This window comes from the organism of the source record quoted next, unplaced genomic scaffold, assembly GCF_019419815.1.
Source record: "Pyrus x bretschneideri cultivar Hongxiangsu unplaced genomic scaffold, Pyrus_bretschneideri_v1 Contig280, whole genome shotgun sequence".
Taxonomy (NCBI): Eukaryota; Viridiplantae; Streptophyta; class Magnoliopsida; order Rosales; family Rosaceae; genus Pyrus; species Pyrus x bretschneideri.
Window position 1 is genome coordinate 58,599 of NW_025999591.1, and position 16,894 is coordinate 75,492.

Consider the following 16,894-nt stretch of genomic DNA (forward strand, 5'->3'; position numbering starts at 1 on the left):
TTCCTTGTAGGTTTAGGAATCACAATCCTTTTCCTACTCTTACATCACATGTCCTAGGCCCTTTAGAATTAGGAATCTGCCTTAAAAACAGTTTCTAGAACACCTTATCTCAACCCTATACACATGCCGCACCAAAAACCTTCTAGAATCCCTAAATCCTAGCCGAATTCCCTAATCCAATTCCCACTTGATTTCTGCCATTTAATTAACCCTTTTTCAATGGGATTGTGCAATCCTTCTCATTTACTAAGTGTGCCAAACTAGCCTATATAAACACCCCTTGCCGCACCATTTAGACGACCACCCCTTCACACAACATTCATTCATCCATTGAGAGAACCAACCTTTGCCGTGACCCTACTACTACCCATCCATCATTCCCCTACTTCCACACCTCCATCCCAACCTCCATACACCACCATCAACCCTTGCCGCACCACCCTACATACCTAAATCCATCCAAAAACCAGAAAATCATCCAAAAACCCACCATAGACCTTGCGCCGTGACTTAGCAAGGAAGAGGAGAAGGAAGATCAAGCCTTGGGCGTTTGTGCATTCAAGTTGGAGTGTTGGACGTTTCTAGGTGTAATCTATCTTTTATTTTCAATGTTTAAATCTATATTGCTTTGTTTTGTCATGAACATGAGAGGCTAAACTCGTTTTAGCCTAGGGATGCTTTGAAACCATGATTACATTTATAATATGAGTTGATTAAGTCCAGTTGTGATTTCATAAATTGTGAACGCAATTTACTTAACTGTTTGATGGATAACTTATTCTTGTATGTTTATTAGGGAGGCCTACTTAATTTGCATGCTTGAATTTGGTGCTAGAATATTAGGGTGTTTCACATAATCGTCACAAACTAATATTCACAAGTAGTTAAGGTTGTTTTCACAATCATGTTAAGTAAATTCCTAGCATGAGTATCATGATGTCATAGTTACAAGTGCTTTGTCAATACTTATGATTTCCATTGAACGTAATGATCTTTGATCGTATCTCTATTATGATGTCATGTAGGGGACGTTTTGGAGAATGCTTTGGGTTGTCGTATGATGCCATCCAATCCACTAACTTAAGGGAAATCTGAGGGTTAATTAGTGATGTCACGGTTAATCTGGGGTGTTGAGGTTCATGGTTTATCGAAAAAGCAACTGGAAATCAATTTATGTTAGAAAGTATCATGTGTGGAGAAGTATCCCTTGGCTATCCCATCATCCATTAGTTTTTCTCAAATTCGTCCAAAATCTGTTTTAAAGTTTTAAGTTACTTGTTTTCTTTTAAATTCGTCCAAAATCAAAACCCCTTTTCTTACTTGTTCCAAATCTGTCCAAAAGAGTCTTTTTGAGTCTTTAGAGTCAAAACTAAGTGTATTTTCGTCCAAACTAAGTCCTAGAGTCTAAATTGAATCTTTTTGGTTGTTTTGAGATGTTTTGAGTCTTTAAAGTTTGTTTTGAGTCTTTAAAGTTTGTTTTAAAGCCTATTTTCACTTCTTTGAGTCAATTTTCATTAGATTAGCAATCCCTCCTAATCCCCGGTCTAGAACGATCCCTACTTATATCTATACTACAATTGTCAAAAAGAAGGTTTAATTTGTGTGCTATCTTTTATCACATCACATATGGTGTTTTGGACCTTGTCGTATTAGAACCCGGCACGATGACTCTAATGCGGCCGGGGGTGTCGACATTGAGTGGCTTCTCCGACAGTTTGGTTAAGTTGTAATGAATTAGGTAGTTTACTTTTCTTTGGGTTCAGTTCATTGGATTGGATTGGATTGGATGCCTGATTGGATCGTAAAGGCTAATATTTTGTTTTTTGTTTTTTGCCCTTTTATCTGTACTAGAAGTCGCACTTGTAGCTTGGACTGAGCTTGTAAATTATAATACAGATTCACAGAACCAAGAAGCAGCCGTCGGCAGGAACCCAAATTAGCTCCTTCAAGAATGTCCAGAGCTACCGGTATCAATAGGTAGGGGTTTTTATATTGAATGTTGAAAGGGGTCAAAAGAAAAGAATATGGATACAATCAGCATGCATCTACGAATACAGATTGGCCTGGTAACGGTCCGAATGTCATTCCCAGCCCTTCCTGTCGATTCTACATTCATATCTGTAGATCATCCAACGAGAGCTCATGTGCAGTCATCATCTTTAGTTTCTACAACATTTTCGGAAAAAAACAGTTTGTTAGGGGAGAAAGAGCGTCTCAGAATCAAGTGTTAACAGATCAAAACTATAATGTATTACCGCAATAAATGGAGCAGGATCCTCGAGACATGAGGAGCCTAGAACAACTTCCCTCTTCAGTTTAGCTGTGAGCTTGTGGCAAACCCTAAGCTGAAAATGAAACACAACTTATAAACTCACTAAGCTAGAAAAAGCGGCAATCGCAACTTCATTTAGGGACAAGTGGAACATTTTCATACCTCCGATCTAGTAGCCCCGCCTACTATAACTACAAATATGCGCTGGCCCATCTTTTTGAAATCACTCGATGCATGCCGTAATACTGAATCGCTGTAGGTGCAGGAGAGAATAGTTAAATAAATCATTCAAGGGGCTCTTAGAGTTGCTACTTATGAAAGATTTCCATAATGCAACAGTCCAAAAATAGCTCTAGTTATAAGGGGCGCTCTATTTATGAGGGACTCTGGACCATGAAGGGAATTGGGCTTAGCAGAAAACTAAAGGAATACAAGAAAAGTGATGACTGGTCCATATTCAAAATAATCAAGTAGAGTGACATGATACCTCGAATACCCATCATCAGAATTTCGAGGCCGGGCCCATGTTGGGGTCCGTCTTGATCTCATTGAATGAGCAGCTGGAGGATGATTTACTGCCGCTACATGTGAAGTCCCAGGAAAAGTTGGACTTGGGTCATTCAAACATGGATATTCTTCCTTTGACAGTTCACCTTTACTAAGGTTTTCTACAAGTTCCTGAAAGAAGAGATGATTCAGATATACTAATTGATAACTCGTACAATCATTGAAACTGAGTTTCATGATATATTCATGACATCTTGTGAAGATTATAAGACGGCGCCCTAAATTGCTTCTCTTTCTAAAGCAGTCACTAAGTAGCATGCTATGCATATTCAATGGCATGAGAATTTGCATACGACATATCTCCATGCAAGTTTCACCAGAAAATGTCACGTGAATGCCCGACTAAAATACCAAGAAAACATTATAAATGGTCATGTTTTGTCAACTCATCAAGTTGGTCTTTAATGTTTCAAACTCAGTCCCTTACCTATTCCTCTACTCATCAATATTGTCCCTGATAAAGTCGATTACAAAATCTGTTAGTGTGTTGATGTGGCATTTGTGTGGGACCTACAAAGCCAATTACTGTGATGCCACATGGATTAATAAAACTTCAGTTCTTGAAGAAAAAGTTCATGATTGTAACCTTTCCTTCTTAGCTTACAGCTTCTTCTATGAGAACTGAAGTTGTGAGGTCAACCGAACCCACGGAAAGCCTACTGAAGAAGGAAAAGCAACCATATCTCCTTGGCAAACAAGACGCAACCGAAGCTACGTGCATAGTCAAATAGCTTAAAACTTTGACAGAAAAAAAGAAGACAAAACGAATAAAAACAAAAGAAGATAAAACTAATAAAAACAATAAGATTGTGGTTGGGGGTCAAGGAAACCTGGGGCTTGTTTTGTGGGGTTGGACAGCGTGGTAGAGAGGGAGAGAGAGTGAGAACGAGAGAACAGTGAGCTTTGAGTTTGGTGGTGGTTGAGCTACAGGGATGGGAGTGGGAAGATGAAATAATAAATTCGTCTTCAACCTGCTTCCATACCTAGTTCAAACGCAATTCCGATTTCCTCTCTCCCCCATAGTACTCATTCACAAACACAATTTTCATTCTCGGAAACAATCCAACCCAATTGGATGCACTCTAATACTTTATCCATTCAACTGTTTTCAGCAAAATGGATAAATGAATAATCAGTTAAACATATATCTTTTAGATTCCAGTGGATATATAATGAATAGACAATTCAAAAATTATTTATTCATTCAATTGTTTCTCGGTACTTCCCATCCCATGAAATCAATACAAAATGTTTTTCATTGTAAATCAATTTGTGCACAACAAATCGTAAGATAATTCTAATTTCACAGGATGAAGGTGTTTGTCATGATTCGCTTGAGGAAGAAGGGAGGTTAAGAAATGAATTTTTTTTTATTAGTTTTACAATTATAAACTATTAGTCTAAGAATTAAATTTTTAATAATCCATGTGGCCTTATATGATTGGCTTTGTCAATCCTATTCCGAAGCACGTCATTACACTAACAGATTTTGTAATGGAGTTGCATGTCACGGACAACAATGATGGGTAGAGTAATAGATAAGGGAAGACATTGATGAGTTTGAAATATTAATGAACAAACTAATGAGTTGACAAAACATAAAGGACCATTTGGTGATAAAAAAACCCAAACAATACCTACCCAACCCTACTGCAATTTAAATATATATCATTACTACCAGAACTAATATTTTTTTTGATAGAAATAAAAAAGCTTAAAGAACATGGTCATCGATTTAACTGAGAGGCAACTCAATTACATTTTGTTTTGGTTGTCCCAAAAACAAGAACCGAGATAGTTGAGAGGCAAATTGGAAGAGTTACCATAGACCAACAAACTCTATATAGCTGTTCTAATCACATGACATTTACCCAGACCATTCACCCATATAGACTAAGTAGGCTACAAAATAATCAAAAAGGGGTACCTCTATTATGGGATAAAAGCGCGCAAGCTGCCATGTTTCTCCTTCACTTGGACGTTCTTTCCTAGCTCCACGTTTCTTCTGAAATTGAATAGCCCCTTGTTAGATATTGATTGAACAATTGAAAGAACTCTCAAAGATTCTGTATACATTCACCTTATGAATGTCAAACTTCAGAGAAAAAGCCCCTGTGCTTTTTTTGGTATCTGGTGCTCCCCCAAGTAGTTTCATATTATTCACGGCATTCATATCATCCGGTGGTAATTTTGCTAACTGAAAACAAGAAAAGTACCACAGTAAACACTTGAATGAGATTAGATACACTGATTGACCTCAGGTGGTACCAACCTTCATCAAATTGAGACCCTTCTCGCCCTCAAATTTCTCAGGATAAATGGCTGCAAGAATCATCAACAAGCGCAACTTATTTTCACCAGTTGTATCCTGCATAAAAATGGTATATAAAGTTTACAGAACACAATGACAATGAATCTTGCATACTCGTATACTTCTAAAGTTTCTTACATCTTTTGTCGTCAAAAACTTGATCACATCTTTCATGCCCGCATCTCCAAAAACAAGATCCTGCTCCAACTGCCCAAGTTCTCGAAGCCCAAACTCCCGGATAATTCTGTTAACCTTTCCTGCAATCTGGAGAAATAAAATAATATTTGCCTAAATCCATGATTTCCATGTTCAAAGTCAACAGCTCAAACTTTCTTTCAGCCATTCAATATGCTATCACTTCTGTTGTGATTCGTACTCCATCCATTGACTTTTTAGTTTGTAATTTGTATTTGCTGAGTTACTTCTTGGTTTGCTTAAAAATGAAGCCTCATCCAAAGACAAATTTATCTTACAGTTGGACAGTGGAAACATTGAGGTGGAAAAACAGCAAAAAGTGGAATACATATGTGAGATTTGGACAACACTTATTCAAGAGGCAAAAGGGTGGCCACATGAATATGTCTAGATGTATAAAAGTCGTTCATTTAACAGGTTTGTTCTGTTTTAAGAATCTTCTTAGCTAATTGAATTATAAATAAACTACAGCAATGGTCACATTATTTATAATTGTCGTTAGAAATACTGAACAGAATCCTTTAACCAAAGTTTTGAATTTTGATGGTGGAATTTTGCTAATCAAACAGATACTTCAAATGAACTAACCTCTACGTGAAGGGAGAGTTTGTCAATTTGTTCACTATATTGTGGCAATGCTTGAACCATCTTTTGCAAATCCCTCGTAGATAGTTCGCGAGCATCTCTATATAACACATGAGCATTTAGGTGAGAAACAAAACACAACAACACGAACTGGCATACCAATAGACTTGCCTAAGCTTTGAAAGTTTAAACAGAAAAATGACATTGATTAAGTTGAAAGAGAAAATCTCATATTCTTTTTCTTGGGTGCGGACAGTAATATTATGAATTATTTTAGAGGATGTAAGTAATCCAAGATTTTTGACCAAGGCCCGAAGAACAATTTTATACCCTTCATACAATAACTCCACCGCAAGCAGCTCATTCGATCTAACAATAGTAACTATAAATCCCTCATATATAAGCTTCACTATATATATAGTTTACGCATATAATATGAGTTTTCTACTTAAAAAAATCAAAGTGCTCAGCACCAGAATTTAGCTGTATTAACCACGAATCCATTGCAAAAAAGTCTGGTTGGCAGACCCTACGAGGAGAAACTCCTTGCACCAATGAAATACACATGATATGATGTGAGGCACACATATCTTCATCACGTAACAATGATTTGCACAAATAAAGGATTAGCACTGTGCCAATATGTAATGTCTCTATAAAATCCAGCCAAGCAGTCCCATGTATTGGCATGGAATTTCTTGAGCTGGTCCTTGTTTTATGAGAACTTCGTACTTGACTATTCAAGACAAACCAAACTATTTTTAACCAGAAACACTCCTACCCAGTTAAGAAATCCATTATGGACAAAAGAACAGGCGAATTTTGTGAGCCACTACAAAATTAGGCTCTGTTTGTTTGACCAGAATGATAGAATGATTCAACCAGAAGAGAAGTTACACAGTTAGCCCGACTCCAGTATTTCTATCGGTGCGTAAATTCCTTATGTTTCATTTCAAACTAGTCAAAGATTGTGTATTAATGGAATAGCAAAACAAATTCCACTCATGATCTAAATCCTGGAAAACAACAAGGTTTTACAGCTATTCCTTACTCAAAGAAAGTTAGAAACAAGTATATAATTAGAATTCATTTAAAAAAACAAAAGAGAAGTTAAGAAATAAATACACGCGAACCTTGAACCGTGGATCTGTGCAGCCTTATTCCTTGATACGAAGTTGGTCATTTTCTCATGCAGTCGTTCACTAGCCTGACAAAGGTCAAATGAAGGAAAAAAAAAATTAATTTATTTATGCCTGTGTAACCCCGAAAAATACAAATGGGCACAGGACATACATCTGCTATATGTGCGTGGCGAAGCTCAAGCCAGACAGGATCATGATCCTCTAAAAGAACCTCTTTTTTCTCCGGTGGACCACCAGTTTTGCTTGGAACCTATAAACAATCCCTTTATAAAGCATCCAAAAGAGACAAAAACACAAACTTTGAAAGCACATCTATGTAAATGACATTTCAACTTACCTCATGCACGTACTTATTTCCATCCATATTTAGCAGGTCATGACACATGGCATCATATGTCCATTCGTGTATGAGAGGTGCAATCTGAAAATTCAAGTGAGTATTCATTATAATAATAAAGCGAATACCACTTTGCATGATATGCTTTTATAACCAACACATGCACCTAAAAACCTGATCGACAGATCTGTCAAGGACAAGCAATTCGCATGTTTCTGCCTCAGGGAAGTTCTTAATTGTATTTTTATATTTCATGAGACAATCCCAGATCCCAGCCGCGAGCTTTGTAGGAATTAAATCACGAAAAGTGGTCATTGTGGTGGCATCAAGTGACTTTGCAGCTCGATAACGCACACAAGGAAATTCCTAGGAAATAAAAAACAAATAGGTGTTTCAGAAAACCTGAACCGAATATTCAATCAAAATTTAACATCATTATAACATGTACCCTTAACGAAGCAAAAACTGTGGCAACACGAGCAGCCATCACATTCAAACATGCAACACCTTTGCGTGAATCCTCCTCATCCCCATAAAGTTCCTCTAAAGCCCTCTCATTGTTGGTAACAAAAGCCTGTGCAAAGAAATTACAAAACAGAAAAGCCATGAACTTTTTTTTTTCCAATGAATGGCTGTAAATGATTACGAACAGTGAATCTTAATATCACTTGAACCCCAAATTTAAATATACATTAAATAAAAATTCTTTTGAAAAGGATATAATATAAAATGATGACCACAAATAAACCAAAACTTTGACTGCAGTAGCGTCACATACCTGACCGTCTATTGCAAAATATTCCAAATTCATCTGCAAATTTGCCCAAATCAGCATCTTCTTACTTTTGACCAACAACAAAGAAGACAACTGACTGATACATAAAATTCTGCTAACTTATCAATCTAGGATATGTTTGAAAAATAACTATAACCTCGATCAATTTAGCTATGCGAGTTAACACAGTTCCATCCTTCTTGATGTGACTAACTAATTCTCTTGAAATAGGTGAACTAAAGAAAACAAATGCCCTAGGAAGACAAGAAAAGAAGAACCATTAGAACCTTCAAGCCTCAACATGATAAAAACCACACAAACAACTAGAACAAGGCAACTGATATTGCTGCACATACTTCCTGTACAATGGTGATCTTCCCGACATGTCTGACAAGAACATGATAACACTGCAAATTAACACCAGAGAGAGAAAGTTAGAGAGGCTGCCAGCTATATGGCTGAGGTTAAAAAACCAACAGGGAATAGGTAATTATTCAAACCATCACTTCGGCATTATATTAAGCAGAAAAAAAAAATTATTTCACATTTTACGCGTGAGAAATGCTCAATCAAAGAGGTGAGAAAGAAACAAAGGAAAATTTTAGGAAAATATTTCCCTCTACGGACAGGGAAACAGATGGAGTAAGAACAGAGAATAACTGAACAACCCTAAAGTTAAAAATATAGTTAACAATTCAATTGAACTTTAGGTCTCAAACTTGTGATTTGTCAAGTTTTGTCTGGGCCTCACTATTCCTGAAACCTTAGGTTGTACAATGTGTTACGATAATTGTTCTACATTCTAACATCCCTTCACGTGTGGGCCTCTCTCCAGCCTTCAAGAGCCCAAACATACATAAATTGGTAGAGTTGTAGGATCTCACTCTAATATCATGGTACATTGGTTAGCTACCAATGTTCCCAAAAGTTAAGTTGTTTGGATGATCTCGGGAAATAGTTTTACATTCTCACAAGATTCAGCAAGAAAATATACTGCCAACATGCTACAAAAATAAAAACATTCAACAGATAGGTTCTCTCCCTCTCTCCAATAAAAATTAAAAAGTATTACTTCTCTTTGGTAGGCTGCATAAAGTATATAGCATCCATGGAGGGCAATGGCTGCCTTCGCCTGAATATGTCTTCAACCACTGCAAGAAAATACGAATTGTAGTTACAAGTTAAAAACAACCCACCAACTTAAGTTTTAATAGAAGCCCATCAACCAATATATCATGTTAAATGATTGGCCTCAGAAAATAAGTGGGAGACAAAAAACAGGGCAACCACTTGTCAGCTTAAAATGGCAACAATGTAATATTCACAATTCTATAGCCACACATCACACGCCGAGAACAAAATTGCCTCAATTAAATGTCCTCGACACTACACAACAGATATAACTTGGTAGCTTGTCAAATAAAAAATAATCAAATACCATGCAGTGACCAGTCAGCAACTTCGGATTAGGGCTTCTACAATAGCACTGACAATTTTAATAGTGTGGAATATTGTATCACACATTTAGTAAATGCTACCAGAATGGGAGGTGCAATGGCTTTTGATATATAGCCAAAGAAATGCAGCACCTTGTTATATAGTTTGGTAAATGTGACTGACAAATAACTACTAAGTATTATCGAATACCATGACGATGCAGCATCCTCTTCATGCGGCTGGTAAAAATAGATTGGCCAGATAGCAGATACCAAGGCAATGCACTAAAATACAAAAATATAAAGTAAAACTTTTCAGGGAGAGTCCTTTTGATTCTTACATGAAACACCTTCATCTGTAATGTCAGCCATTTTGCATGCGTAAGACATTATCTTAACAGTAAGTTTGTCCATGATAAGTACCTACAGCAATAGCGATCACATAACAATTGCAACTAAACAAAGAAGAATATCATCACATTGAAAATTATCATTAGTTTATAAGAGAGATAGTGGGTTCACCAGATAAAAGAGAGAAAATAGTCCTTTACCCTAGAGATACACCTGTTATATCTCCCAACTATTAGAGAGTACATTCAGGGCTTGATCAAATAATTCACTTAAAAGCTCTATTCCAGAGTACACGATAAAAATAAAGTAGATTTTATCAATTATAGACGAGAAAAATCCCAACAAGTAGTATACACAACATAAGCACACAGAACACATGTATTTCCTGTCGAGGCTCAGAAACTTTCCCAGTTCATTATTATGTCTACGAGTGTTACAAAACAAATACTTTCATAAAAGATGTACTCCCCATTCATAGATCCTATAATCTCTGGAACATATGTAAGCACTTTTTATTATGCGAACATAAACTTATAGTCACAAAAATTACGTAAATCAAATTTTTACCACAATTGACATCATAATACTAGTTGCATTTACCTTCCAGGTTGCTTTTGAATCCCCTGTTTTGCAAGACCGAAGCATTTCAATTAACAATCCTAAACACAACATTTCGGAAGTCAGTCACAAAACGGCCACGCAACAACTAACCACCATCAATTATAAACAACAGTAACAGAGTGATCTTAGTCCATATCTAGAACAAGCTGGTCGACCTCGCCCAAAAATAAACATTAACTGCTATACCTCCACCGATACAAAACCAGTCTAGCTGCTGCACATTGCACTGCAGCGGATCAGTGCTCCTCTTACATTGAACATCCAATACAGATTTTTCCCGCCCTACCGAAATCCCAATAAGCTAGCTACCTCATTCTCACCGTACATTTCATCCATCCGAATATTCGCGATTTACTAATTGTGATTACTAATTGTTGTCACAGATTATTACAAACTCCAAAAAATCATTGAACTTCTAGTTTCTACTGCTATTTTACTAAATCACAGAAATAGTTCAGTAACCAATAAGTTTCTGAACCAATTACAATACAAATTCATCAGCTTAGAGCTCGATTCAGATGCTAGTATTAATTAAATCGATAATCAAAGAAACTGAAGTGGAATTTAAACGAAAGCGAGTAAGGATAGAGGGAGGGAACTCACGGTCGCGGCTGATTTGCTTGAAATTCTTGTAGTCGCCGCCGTATGACGACGAGGAGTCGGAGTCAGAGAACGACATGGTCCGAGCTTTTTCTCCTTCCCTTCCTTTCCAGGCCGATCGATTCGCGGGAAGAAAGAGTCGGAGACGGGGATGGGAGAGAGAGAGAGAGAGAGAGAGAGAGAGAGAGAGAGAGAAAAGAGAGAGATCGCGCAGTGGCGGAGGTCGGAGGAGAGAGGGGAAATGAAATTTCCTTTTCTTTTTTCTTTTGTTTCCTTAAGTGGAAGTTAATTGGGGAAAGGGAATGGGAATTTGATTCCGGAGGTTTGGGGTGGTGATGACGTGTTGACTTTGAACTGGCAAATGCAATTCGCGTTTTGGCTGAATGGAGGAGAGAGACAGAGACGGACAGAACCAGGAGAGGAATTGAGAAAAGAAAAGACGTGTTGACTTTGATCTCTTCTTTGCTGCTGGTTTTATAGGGTCTTCGATAGCTCGTTAGAAGTGATTTTAAAATAATTGAAATTGTTTTTTTGAGAAAGTGTTGAAGTGTTTCTTATATGATGTATATTTATGTACTTCTTGAAGGAAGTATTTTAAATATTTTTCTAAGATTTATTTGTATTTTAATCAATGATTGGTTTAAAAAATATTTTCACCAAAAAGTGCTTTAATATATTTTAAAAACACTTACAAATAGACCCTAAATTAAACATTATTGTGATATTAATTATAGCATATGTGGTTGTGTAAATCACTAGTAGATTGTATTCAGGTTATTAGAAGATTTTATCCATTTATGATTGTATTGCTTGCAAGTCAAGAAATTCTATCATGTTTACTATAAATGAAAGCACAAGGCATAAGAAATAAAAAATAGAATTCCTCGAGCCTTTCTCCATCTCTCTCTGGTGCACCTTCTTTCTCCCTTCAGTAAAATAGGCCATAACACTTTATCAAGCATGCTCTTGACAGTTATTCTACCTCAAACTCGTTCACAAGATTCTGTTCGCCTTCTAAATTCGCCATGGTCCTCGCTGGCATGCCGGGAATTTGCTCGAATAAGAAATTGGTGGATGCGAGCGGCCATTACTAGATGCCGCTAGTAGATGGGATTTGAATGATTGAGATTGCATTTGAATTCGACTTCTAACCAAGAGATTGTGCTATTGAGTGAGAGTGGCTCAAATCAAGGTTCTTTCTTTGCCTTAAAGATAAGGACTTCACTAACGTGGAGAGATGTAACAATAAGTAAATGACAAGTTTGCTATTAGTGTAAATGATAAAGGAAAGTAAATGACCGGTATTGTAGATTGCTTGTAATTTAAATGACTGAAAATGCAGTTTTACATAAATGTAATTATTTAAAGTACAAAGCATTATAAGTACAAAGGGATGCCAAACACAACGTTCGAGCTTGTTCCCAATAGATCGAGCAAGTTGCTCCAGTCTTGTGGCAATTTCTAGTGGTTTGGGGAATGGCTTTGAAGGTTGTAAATAAAAATACAAAGGAGATCGATAATACCGAGTGAGCAGTAGAGCTAAAAACAAGGAAAGTAAAGGGTGCTTGGCTAAAAGTAAATGTTTACAAGGAAATTGAGGAGCTGATTTGAGTAGAGTTGCTTGATTGATTGGTTGAGTGTCTTTAATCCTTTTGCCTCTGCTTCTTTATATAGAGAACTGAGAGAGCCCCTTTGCTGTGAACATTGAACTTGTGGAGAGAAGCTCCACTGCCAACTTGCACATGAAATAATATTAAAAGATGCCAACTCACATTCTCACTACATGTGACAGCCCATCCCGAGAATATCGAAAACGTGCGCGTGAAAAGACGAAATTGCCCCTAGTGCGTTTTCTTTTCGTGTTGTGGTTGCTTTGGGTTTTGTTGGCATGTGTGGAGCCACACACACACTCCCACACTTCCCACCTGTCCCTGTCCCTTTCCCTGTGTTCCCCCGAGCCCCATTTCTCTTCCTCTCCCTTTGAAAATGTATGGCACACACCCAAAACCCCTCAAACCTTTACAGATCGAAGAAACTAAACCCATATCCATGCTCGTGAGGCTCGTACGAGTCCAACCATACCATTTTTAGGTAAGAACTACAACGTTTTCACGTCGATTTCACAATGGGAGTTTTGGGGTACTATTCATGCAATCGTAAATTCTTACATTTTAGGGATTTTGAAGCTCGTAGGTAGCTTGGTGAGGTCCCAAGGAGTCTCGGAGTAGCTCGTTTGAAGAGTTTGGACGTCGGGATCGTTGGTTTAGAAGTTGGCCGGAGTTGGGTGGTTTGGACAGGTGAGATTCCATGGTTTTTAGGCCTTAAAAGTTGTATATTTATGTTCTCCTAGTCTTAGGCTTCGTTTTGGTGCAAAAATCACGAAAAATGGTTGAAAAACGAAAGAGAAATCGAAGTTTGAAAATTTCCCGGTTTTCCGGCACCGGCGACGGCGCCGGAGTCTCGCCGGAGAAGGTGACAGAATATTTCGTCAATTCTGATGGAATATTCCTGACGCCGTTAACGGAATCTGTCAAAACTGATGGAATATTCCTAACGGCGTCAGTTGACGCCGTCAGCGTGCCAGGCACGTGCCTGCGCGTGGCCGGCGCGTGTGGCCGTGCCTTGGGCGGTGCGTGGGCGCGCATGCGGCGGTGGAAAATTTTTCTAAAAATATGGGTGTGATCCTGAGGTTGTGTAGAGCACGTTGGTATATTCAATTGTCCATTTTGAGCAATGTATGAGAAGTTATTACGAAAGGAAGGTTATGTGCTTTAAAATTAACGTTTTTATAGTATTTTCGCATATAGGTGAGACGTATCCCGAGGACGAGCGTAGTCACTCGAGGCAGGGGGTTACGACCCTTCCACATACCAGTGAGTGGGCTTTTGGTTTTCCGTATATACCTGTATACTATTATTTTCCCAGAAATTGATTTAAATGTCTATTAGTTATATGCCATGCATTATATCATTGTTACTCATGCATTATTAGTTGCATTATTGGGCGTATATATTTATATACCTATGCATGTTTGGTGCTGTGGACGCACAGGTAAGTGCCAGGTAAGCGTTATTTCACGTTTATATTTAGTAGTGATTTGAGATACTTAGAGAGCTCATAACCTGCACCCCCAGTGTTAGTGCTCCCACCCAGAGTAGGGCACAGTCCTTCACGTGTTGTTCACCTCCCGCACCATACGCTCAGCTTGGATCCAAGTTAGGTGCATAGTCTTGTCGTACAGACCACTTTAGGTGGTTCCGACTCGTAGGTGACCCGCGATTATTCGCACAGCCTTCACGTGATCGTAGCACTAGAGCGGTTATATATATTACACCCAGGCCTGTCGTACAGACCACTTTAGGTGGTTCCGACTCGTGGGCAGGTTCAGTTATAGTGATTGAGATTTGAGCTCTAGATGCAGCCGTACAGGTCACGTTAGGTGACTCCAGCTGCCAGATTACGTATTATTGATGTGATTTACACCTGAGCACTTGCATTTTATTCTGAGGTTCCAACATGGCATATTATGGAGCATGATTGGCATATCTATATATACGAGCATATGTTTATTTTCTAGAAAGTATACTGGTTTTACGGCGAGGGGTTAGAATATTGTTTTTGAAATGGTTTTTGAAAAGCTTTGTTTTTGCCCACTCACGCTTTTGTTTTGCGCCCCTCTAAGTTCTAGTTGCTTAGCAGGTTCGGTGGTTTCCCAGAGGGCTTCCCGGCATTTCTGACAGACTCTCACCAATGTAGGGCCACCTTCGGGTGCACTGTTGTCGCATCATTTTAATTTGGACTGTTGTAGACTTATTGCTCTGAACTTAGCGTCTCACTTACGCTAGCACTTGTTTTTACTACTTTGTATGCTAGTTTTTAATTATTCGTACTTTTATATTACTTTTTATTAGCTTCCGCACGTGCACATGGCTACGTCACTTCCACGTGACGGCCAGCACGCCCTGATCTTGGTCGGGGTGTGTCAGTTTGGTATCAGAGCTTAGGTTTGGCAGTCCTGTGTCTTTGTGAGTATTCTAATGGTTTTGGTGCCTTCTGTCAGAACTATGCCGCCTCGTCGGGAACCACGTCGCTCTGATGAGCCTAGTTTCCCCGATATTGCTCAGCTGGGGGAAGCTATCGCTACAGCCATTCAGTCGGCGATTCGCCCTCCCCAGAGGACTCCTCTGGAGACTATGTATAATCTGAAGTTGGATAAGTTTGAGGGTAATGAAGGTCATGAGGGTGCAGAGCGATGGTTAGAGCACATTGAGAAGACTTTTCGTGTTCTGAATAGTCAGGGGAATCTTCCAGTTGAGAAGTGGGTTGAGACGACCTCGTGGTTTCTGGGTTCGGAGTCTGCAGCCTGGTAGAAGCAGGAACTTCGTCGTTTGACTCCAGCTCAGAAGACGGATGATGCGAGAATTACTTGACACTCAAATTAAACCCTCGTTTGACAATTGTAGTAGAATGGATAAGTGAGGGATCGTTCTAGACCGGGGATTAGGAGGGCTTGCTAACACCTTCTAAATTGACTTAAAAACATAAACACAAGTTTAAAACACTAATTAATGCGAAGAATACAAAACTAAAAGTAAGAAAGACTTAGACTAAAACTTAAACAAAATAAAGGGGGATTGGATTTGGACGAAAATTTAAATAAACTGGATACTTGGAAACAAAAATGGGCAGATTGTAAACAAGTATTGTGAAATTAGATGGTTGGTGAATTAGCTAGAGGTTCTTTCTCCACACATGATATTTATGCATATGAATCAATTTCCAGTTATTCCTTCATTGAATTATGAACGACAATGCCCCAAATTAACCGTGACATCACTAGTTAACCCTCAGATTTTCCTTATATTATTGGATTGGATGGCATCATTCGACAACCCAAAACATTCTCAAAAGTTCCCTACATGTCATCATAATAGAGATACAATCGAAGATCATTAAGAATAATGAAAACCATAAGCATTGACAAAGCATTTGCAACTATGACATCATGTTACTCATGCTAAGAATTAAACTTAACGCGATCGTGACAAGCGACCTTCACTACTTTCAAGTATAAGTTAGTAACAATTATGTGAAACCTTCTTAAACTTTAGCCACATATTCATGCATGCTAATTAAGTGTCGACCCTCAATCAACAAACACAAATAAGTTAATCATAAAATAGTTAAGCCAATTGCATTCACGAATCAAGAGTTCATAACCGGAATTCATCAATTCATATCACATAAATAATCATGGTATTGAAATCACCCCTAGCCAAAAAGGGTTTAGTTCCTCATAACTTTGAAATCAAAGAAACACCTAAACATTCCAACAACTAAAACTTGAATTGTATGAACGTTTAGGCACTCTTCTCTTCCATTCCTCATATTACAAAACAAAGAGAATTGAATTTAAACATTGAAATCAAAGAAATGCGTAAACATTCCAACAACTCAAACGTGAATTGTATGAACGTTTAGGCCCTCTTATCTTCCTCTTTATTGTGGCACAAGGACTAAGGGATGTTGTTGGTGTGTTGAATGGATTGGGGGATTATGGAAATGGAAGAAATGGAGGAGAAATGGAAGGGAAATGGAGAGAAACTCACGGCTAGGGAGAATATGGAAGTGTTTGTGGTGTGTTGTGTATGAAATGAGATGATGAATGAATGAATGAATGCAAGGGTATTTATAGGAGTAGT

At 38.1% G+C, this 16,894-nt stretch overlaps 1 protein-coding gene across 2 annotated transcripts; it reads right to left on the reverse strand.

Moving 5' to 3' along the window:
- Nucleotides 1-1,962: 1,962 nt before the first annotated feature.
- On the reverse strand, nt 1,963-11,582 carry LOC125479400 (SNARE-interacting protein KEULE-like). 2 transcript variants are annotated; one of them, XM_048588626.1, is made up of 22 exons: nt 11,196-11,214; nt 10,572-10,630; nt 10,143-10,184; nt 9,962-10,043; nt 9,257-9,335; nt 8,541-8,591; nt 8,342-8,438; nt 8,188-8,220; nt 7,858-7,983; nt 7,584-7,775; nt 7,410-7,493; nt 7,224-7,322; nt 7,064-7,137; nt 5,934-6,030; nt 5,289-5,414; nt 5,112-5,207; nt 4,920-5,036; nt 4,767-4,844; nt 2,760-2,950; nt 2,435-2,525; nt 2,256-2,345; nt 1,963-2,166 (listed from the first exon to the last, which is right to left on the reverse strand). In XM_048588626.1, exons 4-22 carry the CDS (start codon nt 10,032-10,034, stop codon nt 2,113-2,115), a joined length of 1,848 nt encoding a protein of 615 aa, XP_048444583.1. In that variant the 5' UTR covers nt 10,035-10,043; nt 10,143-10,184; nt 10,572-10,630; nt 11,196-11,214; the 3' UTR covers nt 1,963-2,112. The 2 variants fall into 2 exon arrangements, with proteins under 2 accessions (XP_048444583.1, XP_048444582.1); XM_048588625.1 differs by lacking the exon at nt 10,143-10,184 and having other exon boundaries at nt 11,196-11,582.
- Nucleotides 11,583-16,894: the final 5,312 nt, after the last annotated feature.

Coding starts and splice junctions, on each gene's coding strand:
- LOC125479400 (XM_048588625.1), bottom strand. CDS start 11,271: ATGTCGTTCTCTGACTCCGACTCCTCGTCGTCATACGGCGGCGACTAC. Junction 7,984..8,187: donor ATTTTGCAATAGACGGTCAG/GTATGTGACGCT, acceptor TTCTTTGCACAG/GCTTTTGTTACCAACAATGA. Junction 6,031..7,063: donor GCACAGATCCACGGTTCAAG/GTTCGCGTGTAT, acceptor TGTGTTATATAG/AGATGCTCGCGAACTATCTA.